This window comes from Calypte anna, chromosome 4B (genome assembly GCF_003957555.1).
Source record: "Calypte anna isolate BGI_N300 chromosome 4B, bCalAnn1_v1.p, whole genome shotgun sequence".
Taxonomy (NCBI): Eukaryota; Metazoa; Chordata; class Aves; order Apodiformes; family Trochilidae; genus Calypte; species Calypte anna.
The window spans coordinates 8,636,609-8,664,224 of NC_044249.1; the positions used below are offsets into that span (position 1 = coordinate 8,636,609).

At 38.0% G+C, this 27,616-nt stretch overlaps 1 protein-coding gene across 1 annotated transcript in view; it reads left to right on the forward strand.

Moving 5' to 3' along the window:
- Positions 1 to 27,616, forward strand: part of DCLK2 (doublecortin like kinase 2) — a 70,821-nt gene that overhangs the window by 16,791 nt on the left and 26,414 nt on the right. The window contains 4 exon segments of the mRNA XM_030450661.1: positions 17,616 to 17,718; positions 20,388 to 20,489; positions 21,853 to 21,903; positions 23,011 to 23,105. Coding sequence (XP_030306521.1) covers positions 17,616 to 17,718; positions 20,388 to 20,489; positions 21,853 to 21,903; positions 23,011 to 23,105 — 351 coding nt within the window.

Genomic DNA, 27,616 nt, shown 5'->3' on the forward strand with positions numbered 1-27,616 from the left:
CAGGAACTACAACAAGTTTAAGATTGCCAGTCCATGAAGCTTTGCTATTTCTTTATTACAGGCAAAGGGTGGGAAAGATGAAAAATATTCTTTATATCTTTAACTCATACACAGCCAAGTAATTTTAGATGAGCTATTCCAAAATAATGTTAGAAATTGGACAGTATTCTGGCTTTCTGAACAAAGAGAGCACACTGATGGATCTGTCATCTGACTTGGAAAACAATCTCTGCAACCAAAATCTATTTACCACAGTTGGCTTTATATGAGCATAAGAGAAAGTATGGCACAGTGAGAGCAGTGAGTTTGTGGTAGACTTAAGTATTCTGGCCAGTTCTCATTGTGGCTGCTTTTTATTTTTTTTTTTCTCAGAAGGTGAGTGTGCTAAAACTTCTGTATTGGAATTGAAAAATCAATATTGCAAGCTTGTAAGGTCTAAGAGGATGATGAACAAATGTTGAAATCTGATTTTCAAAGCTCTGTATTTTGTCTTTCTCTGTTTTCATACACAAACAAAAAGATTTCCTGAAGTTTTAGTAGAGTGGCTGTTGCTATAGACCATGGGTTTGCTGTTACCTCCAGTTCTTGAGGTCTGATGCATGCTTAAGAACACACTTATAGTTCAAGTGCTAATCCTCCTTTACTGCAAGGGATTTGTTCTTGCTTTTGGACTGACAAATCTAACTGGCTGTGTGAGGACATCATCATTGTCTTGTTGCACAGCAGGGAGAAGCCTGTGAGAGAAAGTGCAGTCCAAGATGTAAAAATGTTTGAGGAATTTTTATGGTCCAAGAGGGCTTCAGAAAATCTTTGAATTAGTATACAGAATCTTTGGTTTAGATATATGTATCCAATTTTATTTCTTTAAGAGCACTGTATCTTTTACATATAATTTCTCCCCACCTTTTACATTCAAATATTTTACTTTAAAAAATGTATTTATTATTTTTAAACTTCTTTTTCCTCCCGTATACATGCCACTAAATGTACAGCATTTTTCATCAGAAATTTTTTTCATCTTCATCTAGGACCTGTGTAACAAGTATGATTGACACTACACATACATTAATGGAAATAAAAAAGACATAACAAATACTATTTTGTTTGTTCCAATACAAATAAAAAGGCATGAACATAAAATTATCAAAATTACACACTACACTACCTCTAAAAATGAGTAGGAATTTAGGACCTTCCCTTCCCTCATCTCATGCTTTCAAGAAGTCTCTGCACCAGTCCTCAATAAGAAATAAGGTTTATATGGAGTTTTTGGAGATAAACTCTAGTGTAAGTTATCAAGTATGGGAGAGAGGGCTTATCTGAAAAATCATCCTGATTGCAGTTTTGAAAAAGCACCTCTAGTTTTAAAGCTAATAAAATATGATTAGCCAAATGTAGGTCACAGCACTTAAAACCTTCAGTCTCTGACCTGACTTAATGTAGTTTTTTTTAGTGAGAACAAGTAGAAAAGTGATCTACTTTATAAGCCCAATGTTCAATTGTATCTCTGCATGATTTTGAAATTGTGTTGGACATCTGAACTGCTAAGGTCAAGGGGTTTTTTTCATTCTTTGCTCATTACAGAAATAAAGGTTACACCTTCACAGCCCTCTGGGCTTTTCCTGAGCTGCATCTGCCTGGGGAGAGAACAGCCAGAGCACAGTGCCACTCAGCTCCTCTTGGTTTGCTCTAGTTCTCCTTAATCCTCCTTCATCTACTGCATTCCTTGTATAAGTATTGCTAAGTCAAGGTATGCAAGACCAGATGGCTAGTAGCCAAAAGTCTGCAGAGATTTTTATCAGCTTGGAGCCCAGCATGCTGGCTGCCAGGATTTAGAGGAACTCCAAACATACTAATAGCCAGTCCTCCAAGATTGCTCCTTCATGCTGACATAGTGGGCAAGATCCTTGTGTCCCATCCTAAACATCCTTTTTTTTTTTTTTTTTTTTTTTTTTTTTTATAATATGTTGGAAGGTAGATGCAAGCCTGGTAGTGCCCAAATGCTTATCTGAAATGGAATACTTCAGTTTATTCATCTTGCTTAAGTAGGGATCCTGGAATAAGTGAGTAAAGCAGCTTCCATTGCATTAGTCTTGTCACCAGGACCCTCACTTGATGGTTGTGAGTGGAGGGCACTGTTGGTTTGTCAGAAGCTTCACTTAAGAGAGGAAACAGCATAGTCCATGGTACTGTCCTATGGAGAATGTTGCTGACACTACAAACCATTTTCTATTTTTTTAGGCACAGAAGAGAAATTGTAATTAAAAAATATCAGCTGGTAAAGAAAGGAAAATGAGATGCCTACCTGCTTTGGCAGACATCAGGTATATGGATGCAAATGTTCAGTACACACTGAGGTGTATTTTCTGAGCAATTGAAAAACTGAGAATAGGGCTTTGGATATTTCTGCTTAATATGACTCCCCAGTGGTTCAGCGCTCTCAAGTTGGCAGCATAGATCTGAAAGTACTTCCAAATCTTATAGAGGAGTTTGCCTTTTTGTCTATTTTTTTCCCCCCCCTTCATCTGTAGCAGAGTTTATTGGTGAAATTCTCTTGAAATCACATGTACATTGGAGGGAAAATATGCCTGTCTTCTGCCTTGTTTGCCTGACAGTTAAGAAGTGGATCCATCTTACAAGTAAAATCTTTTCCATTTCACAAAATTTTTCAAAAGTTGTTAGCTTGTATTTCCTCCTTCTCTCTGAAGCCAGTGGGAATTGATACAGATCCTAGCAATAGGACATTGCTAAAATTCTCTTTGCTCAGAACGTAAGTGCTTTGTTAGTATTTGTTAGTATTGGAGAAGGACAGAGGAGGAAAACCAGGACACAGTATTTTCACATTCAGAACCAACTATGAACCTTTGTTAATACAGTTGTACACTAGGTAAGAATTACAAAGCTTTGTCTGTTGTATAGCAGAAAAAAAGGGTTATGTAAAGTTCAAATTGGCTTGGGATTGAATTAAAAAAAAACCAACTATAGTCATGTGCATTATGAGATAATATTAATAACTTCTGTGTAAATTGAATTTGTTAGGGATGAGGCTGAAGTTAGAGGCTGCAATGTTGTTTTCTTGTCTCAGTGTTTAATTTGTTCATATATAATTAATCTGAAAATGTTCTGTATGATTCATCCTCCTACCTACTTTTGAGTCACTTGCAGTCTCACTAGCATCCTTAAACTTATTTTTAGCTATGAGGGAGATGCTGTTTGCATGACACCTGAATGTTTGTGAGAGGCCCTTATCTGTAAACTATCCCCAGCTGGCAGAGAAGAAATTATAACTTATTCTGTACAAGTTCTATTTAGCTATAATAGAAAGTGCAGGTTTTCTGTTTAATGCAGAATTAACAAGGAAACCTTTCTGATTATGTATTACCAAATTGAACTGAGAAAAGTGACTTTACTAGCAGCATTTTTTACCATTTTTATGCTTGGGTTTGTTTATGTACAAAATACAAACAAAAATGGTTTTCCACATTTGTATCCTTAGAACAAAAAGAAATCTTTTAAAATTTATTTTTGCAAAAAGAAAAAAAATTGTTTAAACATGTTTCTTCACTTTTTATATTCTACTAGACTGTATTCTTTGCTGAATAAATCTGGCTGACAGTTCTTAGACTTTGATGTATTGGGCTGTAGTAAAAATCTCCAAATCCATGAACACATTCCCAACTGTTTTAAACATCAAAAACAATAAACATTTTAAGCATTAACTCCAAGTTAAAAGAAACTAATTTCCTAAAACACTTCATGTTTTCACTAGTGCATAGGTCTACTTGAAGTATGGAGCACTTGACACGCTATTAATTTACAAATCTTTATTATAAAACAGCAAATTACTTGTTCTTCATCACTGCATTAGCAGAAACTCTGCCTTCCTGTAATTCAGCTGTGACCCTTGTCCATCATCTTTCTGATGCCATTTGATACACACTTTTTTTTTACTTATTTTGGTTCTACTATTGTGGTGCATTAAATAGCCCTGAAGTCCATCATGGGATTTCATTTTGCATGTGTTTCTTGCCTTCTTTTTTCCCTACCATTCCTGCTATGTTAGCATATTTACAAACCTAAGGAAAGTATGTCAATAAATGCACCTTTTGGCAAGGTGTTTGAACATATGCACTCCCTCTATCTGCCATCTTTTTAACTTAAAAGAATTGAGAGTCCACAGCTTTTAAATTTAGTATTTGTCTGTGCATATTTGGTGTAAATGCTTTACTTAAAGAATGATGTTTGGTTTCTGGTGAGAATACCAAATTTCTACTGAAAGGCAAGGGTAACATGTCAGTAATTCTAAAATTGCACCAAGCATCAATGCTCAGTCTCTGTATTATAATAGAGTTTCATGTCTTTATTGAGGGTGATAATGTGGGCTTTTCAGAAATAATAGCAAAATGACTTGACTGAATTTTAGCTTGCTTTTTCTCCTGCCTCCCTTTCTTGCAATCTTTCCTCCAGTGTGCAATGGTTTTCAGTAAGAAATGGACATTGTAATTTGGAGGTATCAATAGGGGCTTTCATTTTTATAAATAATGGCAAAATGTGAAGTTATGACAAAGTATTGAGTAAATACAAAATGTATTGGCAGAACTGTCAGAAAATCACCATGAATTTTTGGCTGTGGAGGTAATATTTTAAAAAGCTGTATTGAAACAGTAAGTAATCTTGCAATTTAGTGGGAAGTATTTCTTGATTTTTAATTGATGAAATACTGAAGCTTCAAAACATTCAAGTAAATCTCAGTGGGAACAGAATTCTGTCAAATGAAGGCATCATTAGCAGTTCTGTCAAGTAAGGATTATTTATTTTAGGGATTTTAGGGATTCTGTTAAACAAAGACTAGGTTTTTTTTAAAATTTAATTTAGTTTAGTGGATTAAAGTTTGGGTTTCCTGTGTCTGACTTTGTCACAGGTTTAGCATTTGTAAAGAATTAGTAACTATGTTTCCCGGGAATTGCAGGTGGGCATTGGAGGGGCCATTATGAAATCAATTAAATGTGCTTTTGCAGTGTGTCTTTAAAAAAACATTACCTGACTTTTCTAGAAAAAGCTGATGCAGCATCATTTCATTTCATTTCATGTTGACAGGAGAGAAATCCATTTAGAGGATTTCTGCTTTCATTTGCCTTGGTTATAAGGAGTTCACAATGTCACACTGCAAGGGTGGCTTTTCCTGCAGTCTTCTTTATTGGAGTGGACTGAAATAAAACCCTTTCAAAGAGGCATTTTTGTGAAATTTGCAAATCTGGACAGAAAAAGCCAATTTTTACTGTGAAACCTCTGAGCTGGCAGAGGACTGGAATGACTTCTAAAGGGCATGGCTAAGAGGGTGGCACAGTTGGAAACTGAGTAGATACATTTGCATATAGCCTAGGAGGCACTATAATATAATTTATTAACTTTTGTACTTTCTAAAATTAAATACTTCATCTCTTTATAAAAATGTTTTAGACTTTTGCTCTTATCATCTGTGATACAACTTTGGAGGGAAATGAAACATATGTATTTTAGTGGATTTTTAACTGATACAATCTTGAATTTTGCTGCTTTTCTGTTCTTGCTGAATCTCACTGCTTTAGCATCTATTTCTTGCAGTAGTAACTTGCTGATGCATGAGGGCAATACTTTAACATTTCTGGGATCTGTGTGTAAACTTAAATTTGGGTTGACACATTCTTCCTAACTGAACATGAAGCATATTACACAAACTGTGTGTAGGGGAACATTCCACTTCTGTGAATTTTTTAGGTGTTCGAGAGCTATTCTACGTATTAAAAATAACTCGGCCACATCCGAGAAAAGAATCTTCCCAGGAGGACAAAGAACTTTCACTGAACTTGTTTTCTGTACTGCAGGCACTTCATACTGCAAGGAGAAAATCAGCACAGGTCCAGAGAATGTGACCATTGCTTACTTGCAGGCTCTGAGCTGTCATGTTTTGTTTGATCTGGTTTTAAATTAGGTATAGGGCCGTAAAAATCAGTTTCAGAATTTAAAATGTAAATAGATTCCAGAATGACAGAGCTCCTCTGCATTCATTAATAATTCTCACACCTTTAAATGGTGCTTTTACATTCATGTAAATATTTGTATAACAATTTCAAAGATTTTTTTTTTTTTCTTGTGAGTAAAGAGTTTTATTATAAAAGATATTGGGACAGCCCCCTTCCCACAAAAGAAAAGCCTGCTGTGGAGATGTCTGTGAAATCTTAAGAAGAAGCAGTGTGAACCCTGGCTTCATGGAGCTTCATACAATATGCTAAGCAGCACTTCCAGTGTGGTGTTCATACAAAAGGGATGGTTTCTAAAAAACTAATTGGGAATAGTGAAGTAATAGCTGATAATTTTAAATTCTGTTGTCAGGGATCTCCACCTCCAGTCGAAATATTTCTGGGAGGCTCAGAGAAAGGGAAAAAAAAAAAGAATTCCACTGACCCAGTATGCGCTTTCTAGAAAACCTTTTAGTTTTATGTCCTTACTTTGGAAATAAATGAGCCATGTTGCCTGCTACCCTCAGGCTTGCAAGCAAATTAGAAAAAGACTATTTTTAATGCTGAATAGATAGGATTTGTATTGATACTATCTCTAGGCATTTGCTTTAAGACAGCTTCTAAGAGAGCTTCTTGTCTGGGGGAGGCTGTGCCAGTCAGACAGAACCATGCCAGCCCGTTTTAATGCACAGTACAGAGAGTGCTGGACTGCCTATTTATTTTAATGTACCAGTAGAGAAAATGTCATAGTTAAGTAAAATCATGTAACTGATTGCATATCCTGAATGCAGATAAGAATTAAGACTCTGTCAGTGAATGTGCCAAAAGTAGCTGGGCTTGGGTTCTAATTTTGAACACTAGATCAGTTGATCACTGACAGGGCCCCACGGAGGTTTGCTTGGCACACATAGTGAAACTCTACCCAGAGCTAGTAAAAACAACATATGTTCCCAGAAGCTGCTTAGGAAGCTCTTTAAGCACTAGGGAATATCTGCAAAAGCCTTGGACCTGGAGAGTAGAAAGAAGGACAGCAGTAACCTCACAATGTGGGAGTAGTCACCAGAACTGTGCTGCTGCTTTAGCAATAATGATTAAAGAGATTAAAGCTGATGCTGCTGTAACTAAGTGCAGGAGGGCTTGAAGTTCTGACCACAGCTCCAGTATGGACAGCAGTTCAGTCCATGGGGGGAACTGTAACAGCTGAAGGTGTAAAGTGAATCTTGGTATAACTGATAGATGAGATTCACTTATGGCATAGTTTTGTTTAAGTGCCTGCTTTACCCTCCTATGGTCTGTACTATACTACCTCAGCACTTGATGCTTCTGGAGATGGTAACATTCTTGTCATCTCAGGAGGAAGAGAATGACAAAAATACTGGCTTTTGTGATTCTGACATAAGGTACCTACAATATTAGTCAAATGAGAATTTATTCTAATTTTAATCTACTTGTTCAGGATCAGACAACTAACTGTACATGAAACCATATACTTATGGGAAAGTAGCAGTAAGGAAAAAGACAAATCACACTGCTTGAATTAGGATGCTTCTCCAAGCATCATAAACTTTTTGGAGATGGAACAAATTAAATCTTGACAGGACTGCAAAAAATGGAAGGAATAGGGTTTATGCCACCTATGTGTAATCAGAAGTGTGTGACAATGACAACCTACTGCAGCATTGGCTTCGAAGCTTGTGAAATTCTGAGCAGATCCCCTGTATCTGCTCCTCGTGTGCTACTAAATAACACTCCCTGGTGCTGCTGCTATTTGTGTGGTGTTTGTGATGTTAAGAGACACCCCATACTTCACTTACTCTGTTGTATTGCAAGCAGACTCTGGTGTATGATTTGCTTTTTTCTGCGTAGTTGCACACCCAGGTGCAGAGTGGGGAACTGTCTGTACTACAGACCTCCCTTCTGCAGGGAGGAGTTTACATCACATTCCAGTTCCAGAAGGATCACTTGAAAGTGAATAGGTACAAATGCAGGATGTCTTTAAGTTGGCTCTGACATAAAGCAGCAGTGAACTGGCAGCAGCTCAGGCCTCAGCTGCTGGTGTTGGTACCCAGGATGCCCTTTGCAAAGTTTGATGCTGGTGGCTGCTACTGTTGGTATTCAGCATGGCTTAGATTAAAGCTATTCTGGTTTGTCTGCACAAAATGGAGTCCAGATGAGTAGACTCCAAGTCCAGACAAGTCAGAACTTGTATGCAGATGCTCTCATCTCCAGCCTCAACATTATTTTCATCTTTTTACACAATAAATTTAAAACTACTTGTAGATACACTTTTCAGCTCTTTATTGCTTTATATTTTGGGAAAAGGAGAAGGGAATTTGGAAGTTTTTTTCTGTTTTGCCATCATTATAATGGTAATGAAAAAACCTGTAATCCAAGGGTTCATGAATCATTTGCATAGGTATTTGCATCAGCTGCAACAGCAGGTACATTTTTGAGTCAGCTTGAGTATCTTGATAGTGTTCTCTTCAAACTGGAGTGTGGAGCTTAGAGCAAAGGCAATCAGTGCTGTGACTTGGATTGATCCAGGCTGAGCTGGACCTTGATTAAGTCCACTTCTTAGGAGCTGCAATGGGAACATGGTGAGAGGTGCCAGTACTACAATAGGGTTCCAGTTCTGTGCAGAGAAATGTGGCAATTCCCCTGCTGGGGTTGCATTTGCTGTTCTTAGCTGCCCTGGACTAATTTAGGATCAGGATCAGGGAGAATCCTTTGTATTGTTGGAGGCAATTGCCATGTCACTTGCTGTGTGTACATTATAGCTGGCAACTCTAATCTGTTCCCAGTTTGTAAATTGTAACATATTTTACATTTTTATCTATATTTGCAGTTTAAGTGGTGTTTTTTAAAAATCCTCATCCATCAATGAAAACAGGTATGATGGATATATACAGAAAACTAATTAAATCTTAAAAAAAAACCCAAATCCAACAGAGAATGGTGAAGCTGTATTATTTATATTGCCCAGCACTGTCTCATAACTGTTCTTGCTGATATGTGATTAGTGAGGGGGAAAAAAAAAAAAGTTACAAAGATGTTATCTCCCTATATAACTGTTGCTTCCAGTTCCACAGCCTGGTCTTGGTTGTAGTTTGAGGCAGACTGGGTTTACTTGTTGGTTGTGTGTTTATTTAACCAGAAATAGGTGATCAGTGATTTCCAGCCTGGCTGGCTTGGTACACAACAGGAGTGGGAATGTGAGTACTGCTGCAGTCAACTGGTTTTCTGCATGTGAAAACATGGGATCAATGCAGTGGAAATGATGAGGTCTGTTACATGAGGTCTTAAGCATCATGAAGGCAAGGTATAATGAAATGCTTGATGAACTGCTGAGTGTTAAGAAAGTAAAGCACCAACAACTTGGAATTAACAGATGTATCCCAATTTACATTTTTTATTGTATTTAAATGACTTTAAGAATTCTATCAATGTTTCTAAGTAGTTTTTATAGAAATGAAAAAGGGTTATTTGAAAAAACAGAAAAAAAACAGCCCTTGGATAAAATAATGTTTATTGAAATCTGACTTTATTATGGGAAAAACCCAAACCAAAACAGAAACTGACTGTCAGTTTAGCATCAGTTACCTTGAATAAGTAATTCTGGAAAAGTACACTAGCCTAAACCACTCAAAAGATTTGGTTAGCCAAAATCTGGATATTATACAAATGCAAGTTTTGCATTGGGCCTTCCATGATGTAGATTAGGTTTATGTAATTCTAAGATCAGAAAGGGTTTGTATTATAGTCATAAATATGGTTTTACTTGCTTTTCATTGAGTAGTGGAAGTTTGGAAGAAAGTAGTGATTCAAATATTGCCAAGTATAAGTGGAAGAAAGTGAAAAATTCTTTTGAGCTGCCAACATTGTTTTCTGAGAGCAGCAGAACCTTCAGTGCTGAGTTTCGCTGTGGTTGGTGTTGTCATTGGAACATTGTGCTTGCTCCATTTTACACTTTGGTGTTCAGTATCTTAGAGAAGGAGGCCTGCAATGTGTTTTTAAAGTTTCTTAAAATAAATAAATAAATAAAATTATTCAGTGGGTTGAAAATGGATCTTCAGTAACAATCTGTGGTGTATAGTTCCTGCTCTCTGAAAAATTGTTTTCAGATACCAGTAATGAATTCTGCACTAATTAATTCAGAACAGGATGATCTTTCTCATGAATTTCAAAACCACCAATTATATGCATAATTGATACAGAGTTCCACAAAACAAGATAATGTTACCAGTACTTCCAGTGTTCAACAGTGTCTCTGATGCTCTGGCTCAGCAGGTACCCTGATTGCTTTAGTTTTGGGTTTTTTTTTTAATGTTTAGGAGTTTAGGATGGAATTACGACGCTATATGCATCTTTTTCACCTTCCAATTTAGTCACATTTTGCCTTAAAAAAACCTCAACACACTGAGTCAGTCTTGAATTCTAAAAAAGTCACCTAAATCTTTTGCCTAACTCACTTAAGTAAAGTTCCAAGCTGCTGATAAGCAGTATAGCAATACTTAAGTGTAATACAGGGTGATTTTCAGAGAGGAAATATAAAACACTTAACCTAAGCCTTACAGCAGGTTCCAGAGAAGTCAAGTGACTGAGAAATGGGCTTAGCACTTCTTAGCTGTGCTGTTATGTGGTCTGGAGAGTTGTGAGGGTTAGGGCTGATTATGCTCTGTGCTTTTGGGGGAGGGGAGTGGTGCTCATTTGGGGTTTTTTTTCTGAAACTTTTGGATGTTTGTTTGAAGGACAGGACTTCCTTCAAGCAGGCGTGACAGTACTGATATATCTGCTTATCTTACTTAATTTGACTTTTAAAAATACAATTTGAAGAGAAACCTGGCTTTATCAGGTTAAAGTCACCTAGTCCAACCCCCTGCAGTGAGCAGGGACCCCTTCCCCTAGAGCAGATTGCTCTGAGCCCTCTCCACCCTGGCCTTTAATTGTTTCCAGGGATGGGATCATCTACAGCCTCTCTGGTCAACCTGTTCCTGTGTAAAACTAAAACTTCCATTTAAACATTAATGAAAAATTATTTGTACTCTTCATCAGAGGACTTTTCCAGATTTCTGCCTTCTCTTTTATTCCTTCTGCACTGGCCTCAAACACCAAGTTTGAATTTCTTACTTGTCTGTGGAAAAATAATTCTCATTTGAAGAAGTGCTGCTTCTTTTACCTCCCTGGGAAACTGTGTCTGCCCACAAACACTGGAAACCTTGGATTGCACGAGGTGTTTGCTTCTTGCCACAGGAGCTCTTCTTACGTAAAGAATTAGAGAAATGAAAGTACATTGGATATTTGGCCATATTTGGTTAAGTTCTCCATAGTGAGTGACTACCTTTTAAAGTAGCTAAGGGCAGTGATTACTTTAATAGTGTAAAAGGGGTAATTTTAGTGAGGAAAAAATATAACTTAATTATAATTGTATTTTTGTTGTGGTACACAATATGACTAAATCCATAAGACTTCTGAATTTGATGACCGTCCTTGTTTGTACGTTTTTTCTTATAATGTTCTCTTGTAATACAAGTAGCTTTTATTTTTAGAATAACTGCTCAGCTGTAAGATGGAAGGTTAGCTGTGTGAAGTCAGGTGCTATTTCTGGTTTTATATTAGGCTTCCCAGTTAAGCCACCTCAGGGAAGAGTCTGTTATGCTGACTTTGGAGTTGCTGGGATTAGTGCATGTATGGACACAGATACAATCCTTGTGTTGTAACTGACATAATGTTTTTTGTTTTTTCTTTTGACAAACTGGATTATGATTAAATCATAAGCTGCATTTGTTAATTAACCCACCCCCAGGAGGTGTTCAAGGCCAGGTTGGACAGGGCTTGGAGCAACCTGGTCTGGTGGGAGGTGTCCCTGCCCATGCAGTGGATTGGAACTAGAGGATCTTAAAGGTGCCCTCCAACTCAAACCATTCTGTGATGATTTTATGACCAGTTCCCAATTTCCATTTAGAGTAATGCTGTTGTTTCTTTGTGTAATTTTTGAATTTGAGAAGCATGATGTTAAATTTCAGTGTTTAATATACTGAAATGATTGATTCTTATTAAAGCAGTGTATAATGCTGCAGGAAGGGTTTTTCTGGGGCCTTTGGTATTAGATAGATGAGTTGTACAGTGTGATTCAGAATGATTAAAGTTTTCCAGAATTTTACTCCTTTTCATCTGTAATAATCCAAACAGCTGAACATGATCAGAACAATACTTAAAATATGGTTTTGCATAAACAGATCAATTTTGCTATTTGGGAAAGCTGGTGAATGGACCTTGGCAAAAAGCCCTACAGTACTGAAAGGCTTTAAGAAATAGATTTACATATGTGTAGGACTTCACTTTAATTTGCACCTATTTCTACAGCTAATTTTTCCTTTGCTCTCATACCTATCAAAGTAAAGATGATCTCTTTGAACCTCACCCACTCCTCCATTTCCACACGCGTTCATTTTCTGAATTAAACTTCACTATGTTAAAAGCATGCAAAAACCTGCTCAAAATTGAAATAAAACTCAAATGTGATTTCTTCTCCAGTCTGTCATCTGCTCCCAAGAGCTGTAAGGCATCCTGAGCTGTGGTGTGACCTGACCAGGCTGCTCCTGCAGTCTTTCTGCACTGTCATACTGTACTAGGCGTTCCCTGGGCTGCTTGCCAGGCTCTCTCTGTTTACAAGGCAGCAGGCAAAGATTTAACAGTTCTGTTTGCTTTCTCACTCTTTAGATTCCCTGTGGGACAGAAGCATTTGTCTTGTCCTTTTCCCCTTCTGTTGCTTATCACAGAGTGTGGGTGAGAGGAGGTTCATTTTGTAGCGATGAGTGGAATAATGGGACATAGCCATTGATTAAACAGTCATTTAGGAAGCTAACTGAGAAGAATTATTCCCATTACAGTCTTTGTTTCACTATTATCTTTTTTTTCCTTCCTAAATAGATGAACGTAGGTGAATATTAATTATATTAATGAATATCTATTAATATCTATCAATAATAGATGAATAGGTTGCCTTTAGGCAAGGCAGTGAAATTAAACATTCACCAGTTTTTAAAAACAGAGAACTCAGTCTTCCTCTCACTGAATGCTGAATTCAATACACTTGAAGGAAAAAACCAGAAGGGTGCCAGATGACAGACCTTAAATGGTAAATCAGATAATGTCTCACAGAAGTTCTGAGCTAGAAGGCAGATTTATTATATAGTTTTACTGTAGTGTCCAGCAGGGCTGGGGAGACCCTCAGGCCTTTCCCAGGATGTGGCTGTGCAGAACTTCATGGATGTGAATAATTACATTGACTGCAGTGGAACTTCCCTCAAGCCTAGAGCTGGTTAAAAAGGGACTTTGTAGAGTTGAGACCAAAAAACATCTGAGCTACCTGAATGAGCTGTAGAGAAAAAAGGCCATCTACCTGTTTTTAGGAAGTGATTAACTGAGACTGTTAGCAGGGTCTTAGAGCCTCAGAGTAAACTGCAAACAAAGCTACCCACCTCACTTCTAAAAAGTTTTTTATTTTGTCAAGGAATATAGAAGAGATTAATAGAAAGGAAAGACACAGTCTTCAAAATCTGAAGTAAATTTTCCAGTCAAGATGTGAACTCATGTAGTGATTTTTTTAGTTTTGTAACGGAGCCTGTGGCATCCTTTCCACATGATCTGATCTCTGTTACTGTATTTCACATTTTAGTTGCAAGCTAAACAATTGTGCATTCGAGCCTCCGAAATTAAGAGGTATTTAACATAGTTCCCATTAATTTTAGAGAACAAAGGAGGGGGGGGTGTTGTGGGGTTTTTTTGTTGTTGTTGTTGTTATTGTTTGTTTTGGTTGGTTGATTTTTTTTGTCCTGGTCTGTTCATGACCTCAGGGATGTTGGCTGATGGGAAAGTTACTGTGATGCATTGCATAGCCCTTGTAGCTACAGCTAGTAGGAAAGGTGTCTAGAGGCTGACAAGTTCATGGTTATTTGTTCTCAAGCTTTAGGACTCCCTAGCCAACCCTACAGCTGCTTTGGGCAGATGTGCCCAGTCTTGCTAGAGTTTCAGCTCTTTCATGAATTGCACCTGAGATTAGTAGCTTGCTTATCCTTCTTTTGGTGTTGTGTAATTTAGTTTTCTTTGGGAATTCTCAGAGAGCTTCTGTAACACATCTGTCACAGGGAACATAAGCTGGTGAGGAACAGTTCTTGCAAGTCTCAATGCATCTTCTCCACACCAGCAAGAACCTTATCACTTGACCCCATCTTCCAAGCTTACTAGGTATCTGATAAAGCAGTGGGTTTTTTGTTGCTGTTCATGTGTACAACAAGCAGTTTCTTATTTGCCTGCTTCCAAATCACTTAGCATAGTTACCTCTGATGGTGCCATTTCTACCAAATGTTTAGGTAGTTAATTGAAAACAGAATACTGGGAATTGCAGTACCTTTTTCTAAAGGATGTGTCAGAAGCTCATTGGTTTGACTATTTTCTGTGTTTCTGCTTCCTGGGTATATTCTAGTAACCCATCTGGCTATTTCCTCACAATTTACTTTAACACGTCAGGAGGTGGGACTCAGTATAACCAGGCAACCAGGTGCCTTTAGCCAGTACTGAGCCTCTTTTGTCCCACTCTTGGTTGCAGTCAGGAATCCTTATGGCTCAGTAAGTAGTTAAAAGTACAGGTGTACACACACTCTTCCCTCTGGTCAAGTTTTTCTGTGAAACTGAACCAAAGGGAAGTTCCAAGGTAAGAAAAGGTGTGTTAAAATCCCAGTGCTCACTAGGAAAGGGTGGGAATGCCCTTCCCACCTTCCTTTTTTGAGTTCCTGAGGCTGCCCAGAGGAAACTCTTCTTTTGGAAAGTTAAGTCTGTCTCTGTTGGCGTTGGAACTGAAACAGAAAGTGGTCAACTCAAGTGTTTCTTCTGCGGGAGTGCTTTCCCTGCCTTGTGCACTCTAGGACATGCACAAACCCTTGAACTGTAAGCCTGGCAGCTTCAGAAACACTGCAGGAATTTTAATGAGCCTGTTTGTGTGGCAGTGAAGAGCAAGTGGCAGCACTGACTTTATTTGCAAAGGAGAAATAAATGATGATGATTACAAATACAACCTGGCTGGCAAAATAGACAAACATCAGGATGGCATAGGTGTAAGCTGTTCCTGTCAAACTAGCATTTCCCAGCGGAAATGTGAAGACTTCTCACACCGAAAGTGTTAGCAAGGAGGTTGTGTCTAGATTTGTCACACTGACACTGAACAAATTGTTCACATATTTTCCAGCAGTTCCTGGAAAAAAACTCACTCCATTTCTTGAAGAATTTCAGCCTTAAATGCCTCTCACTACTTCTAAATCCAGCTGTTGCTGTGCCTGGCAGTTTTCCTGCTTTTCCTCTTTCCTTTCTTATGTGCTTCCTTTTAAAAATACTTACACAGTGTCCTGTTTTCGTCAAGTCCATAGATATAAATATTTCTTCCATTGTTAAAGCAAATACAAGCCTGTCTATCGTTTGAAGTTCTGATTTTTAATTCCATTTCCAGCAAATGTAGAGAATTCTTCATCCAGAGCAGCTTTTCCCAGGCACACAGGGTGTGGCTCTTCAGACTTAAACTGTAAGGGCCCTGATTCTGTGTACTTAAATTGCATCAAGCCTACTAAGCTGAACCAAATAATTTGCTTTTACAGCTCTTCCTTCTACATTTAGAATGAAGGATATTTATAGAGCTGAAATAAATATAATTCATGAAGTGAGCTCCTAGCTGGAGAGTGTTGATACGTGGTTACAGAACTCTTCAGAGCTGAAGTTCTCAGAGTAATGGAATTCTTTAGTAATTTTTCAGGTGTTTCTAAAACCTCCAATACATGTCTTTCATTTTTTAAAGTTTTTTTTTCTTCTCTGGAGGTTGCAGAACAAATGCCCTGGGATACAGTTTTGTACACATAATTCAATTTTTGAAGTTGTAACTTCCTCGTGAAGTGTGATTATTAAATACTCATTGAATTCTCTCTGTGAGAGACAGATGATTATTCATGTTTCTTCTGGTAGGAATGTATCTTCTGCATATTAGATTGAGAGGTAGGAGTAGGAGCTGGTGTAAAATAAGTTTCTTGTCCTGTGTGGTGGTAATGGGAAAAGGATTTATTCGCAGATCACAATTTGTATTTCCTAGACCGGTAGCTTGATCAGAATGAAAAAGTTTGGTGGTGGAAAGAGCAAACTTTATTGATTATAAATATTTGTCAGAAATACAAACCCTTCTTAAAAGGTAAATATTGGTGTACATGACATGAAAACAATGCTTTTGTAGACGGGAGGGCTCAGGAAATTGTTTTTGCTTTTTTTCTCTCAAATGGATGTTTTCCTCTTTGTGTCCTTTGTCAGTGAGAGTGGATTGCCACTGCAATGGCAAGGTGACAATGAAAGGGTTTTGGTGGAGTCCTTTGGCTGCATAACCCAGTGACACCACGGCTGGATGTGGCATGTGGCAGTGAGGACCTGGCTGTAAGGGCACCTCTGTCCTGCCTGGCTCAGCTGCCATGGCAACAGGATGCCCTGTGTGGGTGTTCCTGCAGAGAGCTGGTGGTCATTGCTATTCTGAGTGTTTCTCCAAATCCTGCAGGCAGCAGAGACCCTTTCCTGTATATTTTCTGTTATCACAGTGGGGAAAATATGCAAATGGCACTGACAGTATCTGGGAAGGAAAAAAGCCAGTTTCCCTGAAAGCAGTTCTTTGTTTTACCACTTCAATTGGTTTACTAAATTGTTTTAACTTTTCTAGCTTCTAAATAGCTCTTATTAGCAAGTCTTATTTGGCTGTGGTGTTAAAAAACTAGGGAAACAATTATACATCAAAATTTTAATCCATTTATGTTTTAAAAGTAGTTTACCTGCAAACACTTTTTTTTTCTTACAAGGGAGTTAGAATGAGTTCAGTGGGGTTTCCTGTTGTGTCACTTTTTATTCTAAATGTTTTTAAAGCAGGCACTTGCTCCTTTACAAGTTGACTTTTGATTGACTTTTGGGGAGTCAGATTTTTTTCAAGGTCCTTGGTTTTGTGTTTTTAAGCAATGTCTAAAACATTTTTCTTTCTGATACCCCTGTCCTCAAAATACACTGTAACATCATCATTGGACAATTAACAGAGCTGCAAAGGACTCTATTTCTTTTTTTTCTTGAATATGTAATACCTCTGAAAAAAGAGGTAAAATTTATTTTGAGACTTTAGAACATGGAAATAAAATACTTCAGAGCATATAAACCCAAATTTGTAGGTGCAATCATTTTACTTTGTCAAGATTTCCCATAAGCAATTAATTAATGTAAGAATAAAGAACCTTTGATCTTTGAGTAGTGATTATCACTGGTCTTGTGAAAGTCATCAGCATGTCTGTGTGGTTACAGGCAAAAATCAGGTGTTAAATGTAAAACAAGGTGGTTTTTGAGGTAAGGGGCAGTTATGTTTTACATTCTTGAGCCCTGTCACTGCTGGGACAACTGAAGTTCTTGAGAGCTGGGGTGTTTCTGACATTGTAAAAGAACATGATGGTATCTCTGAAAAGGAAAACAAAACATACGAAGTGTTGCTGACCAACTGAAGATTGTATTTCAAAGTACTGCATTTGTTTATTTTGATTTGTGTGTTTTCCTTTGAAGGTGACATGCTTGCAGGACTTCTTTGGAGATGATGATGTCTTCATTGCATGCGGACCTGAGAAATACCGCTATGCTCAGGATGACTTTGTGTTGGATCACAGTGGTAAGACAGGACATCCTGTAACTGCTGGAACACTCAGCTTCATTCAGAACTCTTCCCTTCCCCCCTCTACCTTCCCCATGTTCAATAGAATCACAGCATCATAGAATAATTTGGGTTGGAAGGGACCTCTAAAGCTCATCTGGTCCAGCCCCATGCAGTCAGCAGGAGCACCCTTAACTAGATCAGGTTGCTCAGAGCCTCCTCAAGCCTAACCTTGAATATCTCCAGGGATGAGGCCTCAACCACCTCCCTGGGCAGCCTGTTCCATTGTTCCACTGCCCTCATGGTAAAGAACTTGTTCCTAACATCCAATCTAAATCTACTCTTCTCTGATTTAAAACCAGTGTCCTTCATCCTATCCCTCCAGGCCCTTGCACATAGTCCATCTCCAGCCTTCCTGTAGCCCCTTCAGGTACTGGAAGGTCACTTTTAGGTCTCCTGGAGCCTTCTCTTCTCCAGACTGAACAACCTGATCTCCTTCAGTCTGGCTTCACAGGAGAGGTGCTCCAGTCCCCTGATTATTTTCATGGGCCTCCTCTGGACCCTCTCCATCAGGTCCGTGTCCTTCCTGTACTGAGGGCTCCAGAGCTGGATGCAGCACTCCAGGTGAGATCTTACCAGAGCAAGAGGCAGAATCTCCTCTCTCCATCTGCTGGCCAGGCTTCTTTTGATACCACCCAGGATGCCATTGGCCTTCTGGGCTGCAAACACACACAATGTTGGCTCATGTCCAGCTTTTCCTTCACCAGCACCCCCAGGTCCTCCTCTGCAGGGCTGATTTCTAAAAACTCATCCCTAAGCCTGTATTGATAGTGTGAATTGTTCTGACTTGGGTGAAGGACCCTGCACTTGGTCTTGTTGAACCTCATGAGGTTCACCTGGGCCCACCTCTCCATCTCTCTGTCTCTTTCAGTCCTCTAGAGTTATGTGATTTAGGAAAATATACATGGGAATATCACAGAATCACAGAATTCTTGAGGCTGGAAAGAATCATCAAGTCCAACCTGACCTAACACCACCACACTGGCTAGACCATGGCATCCAGCCTTTCCATAAACACCTTCAGGAATAGTGACCCCACGACTTCCCTGGGCAGTCCAACCTAATGTTAAAATCAAATGTCAATATATTTTCCTATGAATTAAAAAGTTTTACCAAACAATCATTTGGACTCTGCAAGTGTGTTGAAATGCACTAACAAACCTGATCTATTTTCTCAGATAACTGACCCTGTTCCTAAAATGAGTGGGAAAAAAACATTGAATTTTTAAATGCTCAGTTGTGCATCTAATGGCTCTAGAATATGCTAAAAATGTTAAATTTTTACATCTGTGGCTATAAGGTGATTTCCATGTTGCATTCTTCATCAGGCTTTTGAAAAATCACATCTTGGTCTCAGGTAGCTGAAAGCAGAAGTACCTGCTGTTTTTCCAGTTTTTACCAATTCCATAATTTCATTATAAAAACTTCAGTTACTCTGAGAAGTGTAGTTATATATCTAACCACTGCTCCATACATTTAAATTGGCGGATGATTCAGCTGGCTCCCATTCTGTTGTTATTTCCATAACACTTTCCCAAAACTGCAGGAGTTGATTCAGCAAGAATGGAGATTAAAAGGAGCGGGTTTTTTTACCATAATTTTAGACTAGTGAAGGTATGATTTTATTGTTAGGCAGGAATGGAAGAGCATGCTTACAGTAATTCACACTGCAAATCCCAGTCTGGGCAAAATCATAATTTCCCTTGCAGTTTTTAAGGCCATAAATTTGCTTTTTACATTACGACGGGCACAGGCCAGTCTGTCTCATTTCCTTTCTGAGAACCTAGCAGTGGAGGGGTTTTTCCTCCTTTTGTCTCTTCAGCTTTGGTGGTCCCTCCTTCCTCTAATAACTCTTGAGGTCTTAATGGAGAAAAGCAGGTCAGGGACAGGGTGCAACATACCTTAGCTGGCAGGGCATGCAGCTCTACTTAATATTTTTGAGGGTGACATGGCATTATAGTGGTGGCATTGACGTTGTAGTGATGAATAACAGGGACAAAATTAGGAGCCAAATTTATACAGTTCTCTTGGGAGTGATTTGCAGTGGATGCTAGCTATAGGGATTAAAGTGTTTCCAAAATGTCAATGCATGTATGCCCATTGATTCCTTTCCTATTTAGATTGTACTTTATTTAATCATCTGTAGCTGATGGTAAGTGGCAGTCATCTGTTGTCTCAGCCTTTTGGAAGCTATTAACTTTTTTCGCGTATTTTAAAATTGGTCACAACATCAGTTTCTTTCAAAAGAAGGTAAAAGGGACTTGCTCTGCAGTTGTCCTGTATGAAGCTGACATTCCAGTTTACAGAATTACTGGATTATCAGAACAACCTTGGTATCACCTGACTTCTTCCAGCTGTGTGTAGTTACAAATTTGAATTATAATAATAATAATCCATCTTCAAGGAATTCAGAAATATTACATGCAGAATGTTACATACAGTTTCTGAGTAGCTCAAAGCTGTGTCTCTATGGTAGGTAGGTTAAGCTGATAGATTTGTTCCATTCAGTTGGGTAAGCATGTGTCGAAAATACTGATGGTCATTTTCTGGGTAATAAACAGCCACAGTAGTGTTTGGAGGAAGCCTGTGCATTGAGCTGTTGTCAGAACTGTCTGTTTGCTCTGCAGAATGCCGGGTTATGAAGTCCTCTTACTCCCGATCGTCTGCCATGAGGCACTCGGGGTCCAAAAGTCCAGGACCTTCACGTCGAAGCAAATCACCTGCCTCAGGTACTACTTCTAGGAAAGAGCTGAACATGTAACATACATGAATCTTTTAATTTGTTTAATGGGGTGAGAAAACTGTTGGGCTCTGTCTGAAATGCAGGTGCCATGCTTTGTTTCCTGAGGGAAAAAATATTTTTTCAATTTGTCTCATGGATTTAATACTAATTTATAATAAATTTTCTTGTTTGCTTGTTTTTTAATCCTGCGAAGACTTGTGGTTTCTTTTTTAATTTCTATGAATTAACAGACACAAAAAAGTTTCAGTTTATAATTACTGAAATAATTTGAGCTGATTATACACTTGGGGTGTGTTTTCAGCATGGCACTTGATTTTCTTGAGGACTGTTAGCTGCAGGATGATTATGTGGTTCCTTTCATGTTTGCTGAACTACAGTATACCCTCAAGTGTTGGAATGTGAAAGATTTCTATATAAGCCAAATATTTTTAGAAATAGAAGACTTTGCTGTTTCATGCAATTTTAGGAGATGTTCTGGAATGTTATTATCCATTAACAGAACTATTTTTTTCTTTTTGTGCTTCCTGTATGTTCAAAGAAAGGCTTACTTTGTGTTTTTGCCAGCCGTTTGGCTGAAAACACCGTATGTTGCAACCACTGAGTCTTTTATGCAAATAAATAAAAGGGAGGGACCTGTTATGTTTTAGGTTTTTGGGCTTGTTTTGTTTTTTTTTTTACCTCTCCATTTGATGTCGAAATACAGTAAAACTTATTTATTTATTTTTTTTACCTCAGACCTGGAGAAGTAGCCCTGAAATCAAATCACTGAATATGTAAATGTGTGATGCTCTGTTTTGAATATTACTATGCATGTAAGCTCCTGTGTCTGTTATCAAAATTGCAACATGTTCTATATTCTCATTTCCACATCAATATTTGTTTTGCATAATTGCTGCTGGTTAAAGTAAAGGTACATGTTTGGGTTATTGCAAAGTGGTATATTTATCATCTGCTTATAAAGGTTGAATATTTAACTGAAAAGCTTCAAAGAAGGATCACAAAAAAGAAATATGTAGTATGAAGGGCAGGTTTCACAACTGATCTACATTTCATGCAATCTTGTGAACTCAAATGAGATCACATGGGGTATCTATTAAGAGTGAATTTGTGGAAGGTATTTAGAAATCAGTGCAGTCATTTCCTGACTTGTTTCTACCTGGACACCCCTTTGGTTAGGTTAGGTTGAAAAATATATCCAAAATATCAGGTATATCCATTTACTTGCCCTTTGTTCTCACAAAATCTTCACTTACCTTTATTTACCCTTCTTCCTTTCATGCATGGTCAGAGCTGTGCAATAACTTCTTTCCTTAATGTCTTTTTCCTTTGTGTCAAATACATGAGTACAGTAAAGAGGGGTGGCCACTACTCCAGTGCTCATTCTTCAGCAAAATCCCCAGGTGAGCCATTGCTCTTACGTCTGTGTCTCACTAGTGTGTCTCCTCCCTCTCCCTTTGACAGTACTCCTTCGGCTGGATTTGTGAATATTTTCTAGCTTGAAACACATGTTTTGCATTTGGTGAACCACTGACATAATGGGTGCAGGTTTCTTGTTGAAGTGGATAATTCCAGGGAAATAATTCAAGTGATGCTTTATTGCTGCTGGACATCTGCTAATGGTGTCAAAGTTAAATTTGTAAAGGTATAATTTGACTGCAATTAGAGGAGCATTCTCTGGCACAGTACATTGGTATGTGTATTCTAAAGCAGGTTATAATAAAATTTCAGCCAATACACAAAGGCAAGGTAAGAGCTGCTGAAAAAAGCAGCACTAAAATGTGTCAATTTTGCAGTTGATTTGCAGTTTCTTTCCTTCCTTTTTCTTCTGTTACTTTAGACTAAAGTTCTTAAACAGTGAGAGCCCTCTTAAACTTGCAGTTTAAAATGAAAGTATCTCTCAGAAATACATTTTGATTAGCAAAGAAGATTTTACTTTGGACCATACTAGATGTCAACAATTTAAAAGGTATTCATAGGTTTTTCAGTTCTCAGTATTACACTATACTAAAGAACTGTAGCCTGATATGTGCTACTTAAAAGAACAGAAGAGAAGAACTGTGGAGAAGAGAAGCACTTCTGTGAAACATTCTACCTAGAAAGTAAGGTGTTCATCCAAAAATAAGAGATGGAAGGTTAAATGTCTTCATGAAAACTTTCTCCATATTTCACTGTGATAGCAGATAGCATAATAAATGAGAGAATTTAAAAAGGTCGTGGCTATTCTTTGCCAAAATCTCTTGCACTGGCAAAGAACAGAATAGACCTTTTTAATCTCTAGGATGACAGTGCAATATTTGTGTATCTTCTTGGTCCCATATCCAGTCACAAGAGTTTTTGGAGGTGCAGATGTGTGGATACTGAGTAGTTTATTCCTAAAGCTAGGTCTTTTTGGTCTTTGACTTGAGTGATAATTTGTCAGAGAGGTGTGGTATGTCTAGAAGCAAGTTAGGGTTTTTTACTTTTATTAATAATTTCTTTCATTTGTTTGCTTTTATTACTTTGGCCAGTAAATGGAACTCCAAGTAGTCAGTTATCCACCCCAAAATCTACAAAGTCCTCGAGTTCTTCACCAACAAGCCCAGGCAGCTTTCGTGGACTCAAGGTAAGTACAAGAACCACTAAAAATCTTAAATTCCATTATTCCTTTGACAATATATGACATTGATGCTGAAAGAGAAAAAAGCAACAAAAAGTTATAGAATAGCCTTGTTAGTATGAATTTTTCAGTTGTTGTAGAGAAGTGATCTGAAGTAAGGTTTTTATATTTTGTCTTTGGTTGCCAGGATGGAACTTGAAGCTTAGGAAAGGCAAAAGGTGATGGCACCTTGAAGCTGCCCTCCAAATTTTCCATTGTTTCAAGGATTGCAGAACCCCCTCAAGTATTTTATATTCCCTTGGCCTATTCAAATGTAATATCCTCTTTGGATATCTTACAGTCTTGTAGCATTGCCCAGAATTTAATCTGAATTATACTCCTCTGTGGCACATAATTTCATCCCCTTAATGCTGTCTCCTCCCTGAAAGCATGTGAGGGGCTCCTTTGGGAGGAGCTTTATGTCTGGCGGATTTTTCTCTGTGTGGCACCAAGAGAATTCTCTTCCTCTCCTGAAAAAAGGATTTATAATTCTTAGAGGCTGCTCTGCACGTTTTCCTTGGTAAAACAAAAGGAATAGTCTGGAACACAGCTGAGCATTTTCTTGCTTCATCTGTGCAACTGTCTTTTCAAGGAGAATTTTCTTATTAAATCATCAATTGCAGCCTTTCTGGAAGCACAGCCAATGTTTCACACTGATTATTCTGATCAAGTAGTAGCTCCTATAGGTGAACACAACAGTTTTGAAAAGGCTGCATAATTCTGTGGAAAACTTTTCTCAATTAAGAAATGGGCTAAAGGACGTGTTTTGAATAGCATTTAGATTTCGGGTTTGGCGTGCTAATTGGTACCAAGCCTTTGTCTGTTTTGCAAAAGTATGGCCCTGGTTTCTGCCAGGTTTCTGTGGCAAATCTAAGAAAATTTGCTATTTTTTTGTTTAATTCTAATCCACTCTTATTTAGTGAGTTCATTGAGAGAATTTAGTGTTGATGTCTGTCTTTGTGTTGCTGAGCTTACTGTCCCAGAGCTTCTCTTTGAAGCAACATAGAGTGGCCCTTGTCCTGGAAAGCATTTTGAAGAGCTATAATAGTTCTGACATTGAAAAGTAGAACTGTGTGTCTTAAAATTTGTCTGGACAGCTCTGCTGAAGAACTTACAGTAGAGGACACCAAAATCATTGGACTTGAGGCTCTCAGCTGGTTTGCACTATACTTAACAAATGCTCTTTTGTCTTTTTTAAATGAAATTTCAAGTTTAGAAACCAGATAATTTGGTTCCTTTTTTTTTCCTCAAGCTGTCCTCTCTGGTTTTAGCTGATTAAAGCTCTATTAAGATAGAGATAATTCTGAGTCTTAACAAGCCATTTTCAGTAAAGTGGACATGCCCTCTTCCCCTTCACTGTCAATTTCTCTGAAGTAAGATTGTTGTACTTTTTCATTTTGCAATGTAATTGATTCTGGGTACTAAAGGGTTTTTTGTGTCAAATAATTTTTTTGTGTCAAATAATACAACCAAAGAAACCAGCAAAAACAAATTAACCATCTCAGACCTGAAGTTTTACCAAAGCAGTGAGTTCCTCTTGCTTTATCCCCTGAGGATGTGTCTGCTCACCAGGAGTATCTCAGCTGTGCTCCCGAGACTGAAGATAGGGAAAGTTACCTTGTGAATCTCAGGATAAATTCCAAAAGGATCAAGGGCAGTGACCTTTCTTTTTGATTGTATTGTAGTAGTAATGACTGTTTTGGTGAAGTATCAACATAAAGGCAGTAACAGGGGAGTATAGTTCTATGCAAAACCAGATTCTTTTAAGAAACACATTATTATTTTTTTTGTAGGATCAGTGTGATGAGCAAAACAGAGGGAAAGCAGGGGCCAATTCTGTTATTTTGAGATTACTGCTTTTCTCGACTGTAAAATATTCCTTATTGTAAAAAATTCCTTATTGCTAAGACTGCATTGCTGCACAGACAAGCAGTCTGGCTTCCTGCAATTATTTAAAGATGTGCTATAAATGAATTAAGATGTAGAAATAAATACCAGGGTAGAGAGAGGAAGAATTAAATGTGTTTTCTGGCTTTGGAAATGGAGTATTTTGGCTCATGTGTTCTGTAGAAATTGTGTATGTTCATTTTTGTAGAAACAAAATATTCATTTTTAATAGCAGTTTTATATGGGATTGGGACATTTGGAAAAGGGAATGAATCAGGGTTGATGTTGCTGTTTCCCATAAAGAGCAGAGCATTGGATTAGCTGTACAGCTGATCAGCTACTTTAAAAACTCTGTCATTTGGAAAGCCAGAGCAAAATAAAATACTTGACTACATATTGAACTTTGGCAATCAGTGTAGAGATCAAGTTAGTTATGAAGGCAGTAAACTTGCAAAAAATACTGATTGCAAGGCAATTTTTATGATTCTTACATTTCTGAAAGCCACTTTTTCTTTAAAGTGATGTCTGTTCAGTTGCCAAGGATTCTTTCCGCTTCACAACGCTTGATAAGCAGAAGTGGGATGCTCAGGCACAGAAAACTGCTTGCAGGAAACACTCCTTGTGAACATCGTATCTTTAAGGAGAGTGTTTTTTCTTCTGTCCTTAGCTCTACCAGTAGATAGTGCTTCTAATACATACAGTATGCTGCCTGGCTATCCAACATCTCAGTCTTGCAAAATTGTTCAAAAAAAGTTGTACTGAAGTCTCAGATTATATTGAAGCAAGGGTTTTATGGAATGGCTTCAGAATAGTGAACACTATAGGATTTTCCCACAAACCCAAATAAACGCCTTCATTTCAGTAAGTGACAAATATGGATAGCATGCACCCAATACCATGCTGCTATGTATTCTTATTAAAGTTTTTAATTTTGAACCAATCCTGAGTGCAAAATTTGAAAGTTTTGGTTTCTAAAAAAAGTTTGCTCTAGTTTTGGTCCTTTTCTGGCAGGGAGGTTGGACCTGATGATCTTCATGGGTCTCTTCCAACCCCTGACATTCTGTGATTCTGTGAAAACCAAAGTACCATTCCACTTCAGGAGAATATGGGCTTATATCTGTACATTCTTCCTCACAGTCTCATGAGACAAAAAAAGAAAAAACCTCACCAGATGTGTAGTTATCTGGGATTGCTTTATGTCCCTGCATATTTCTATTTTAAATTGATGCACTACGTTTCTATTTTCCAAGTGTATGTTAGCATTTTTACTCTAAAGATTTATGAAAAATCTTTGCTACTGAACCAAAGATGTAGCTTGATTAAAATGACTGTGGAGCTGCTGCCTTTTCATTCCCAAATCACTGACTTAGGCTCTGATCCAGGTTTTAAGGGACTCTTGGGTCAGTCCCTCCCTGCTGCTTATATATCATCATAAATTTGCATACTGGTTTCAGTTCATGCTCTTGGACTCTGATGTTTAAAGGCTTGGGGGGTTTTTTTGTTTGTTTGTTTTTTTGTTTTTTGGTTTGTTTGTTTGTTTTTTTTTCTCCTCCCTCTTTCTTCTTTTTTATTATTTTAAAAGTAGAAAACCTGACACCAGTATTCATCAGGGTGCAGCTGTCTGGCACATCAGACATTGGATACTTCAGACAGTAAAAAAGAAGTCTGCAGTGCAAAGTATAAAACAGTTTTTAATGGGTTGGATACTAGTAGGGGTGGAAGGAAGAAAGCTAAATACCCGTTTCTTAGTTGTTATGCTGAGGTGTTATAAGCACATCAGGTGCTAAAGTAGGTTTGTTAAACTTAAGGACGTGACAGATCTAATGAGTTTCTTACAAAGCCAGCTCAGTGCCAGTCAGTCCGTATAAAAGAGAATAAACCAGGGAAATGTACTTAGATATATTTATGAACCTGGAAAAATGGTTATAGTTCAGCATGTAAAGAAGACAGAGCAGTGGGGCAGGGTTGTTTGGTTTTTGTTGGGTTTTTTTAGCTACTGAGCTGAAGAAAGTAAAAAATTACCTTTTGTAACTTTGTACTACATATTTAATTACCCCATGAAATGATAAACTGCTCCTTTTGATGGCTCTCTGTATTCACCAGATGCTCCCAGTATCTCTATCAGCTGTATTGTATCACTCACTTGCTTCTGGTCTTACTGTTGAAACACAGATTACCTGCTGGGAGACAATTTGGGGGAAGTAAAAGCAATAATTGTTATATTCTGTATTGCACAATTTTTAAATGCAACAGCAGTGACAGTGGGTGTAAGATGTTCCTTGCCAGTATTTGAAGAGAGCAGTAGTGTTGTGTGAACTAGAACATAGGAGGAGGAATTGCTGAAAAACCTAACCTGTGGTTTGATGGTACATGCCATCCATATTCACTAGTCTAGTATCAAAGCAACACCTATCTTCCTCTCCTCTCCTTGCTGCTCCAGGAATGGCTGCTGAACCAGTCAACTCTACTTGCACATCCAAAATCCTTACTTCACCTTCAGAATACCTGCAGCTGTTGGGATACCAGCAATTCCAGATATTCTAAATATTGCATGTCACTGGATGTGACTGCATGTCACATATGGATTATTA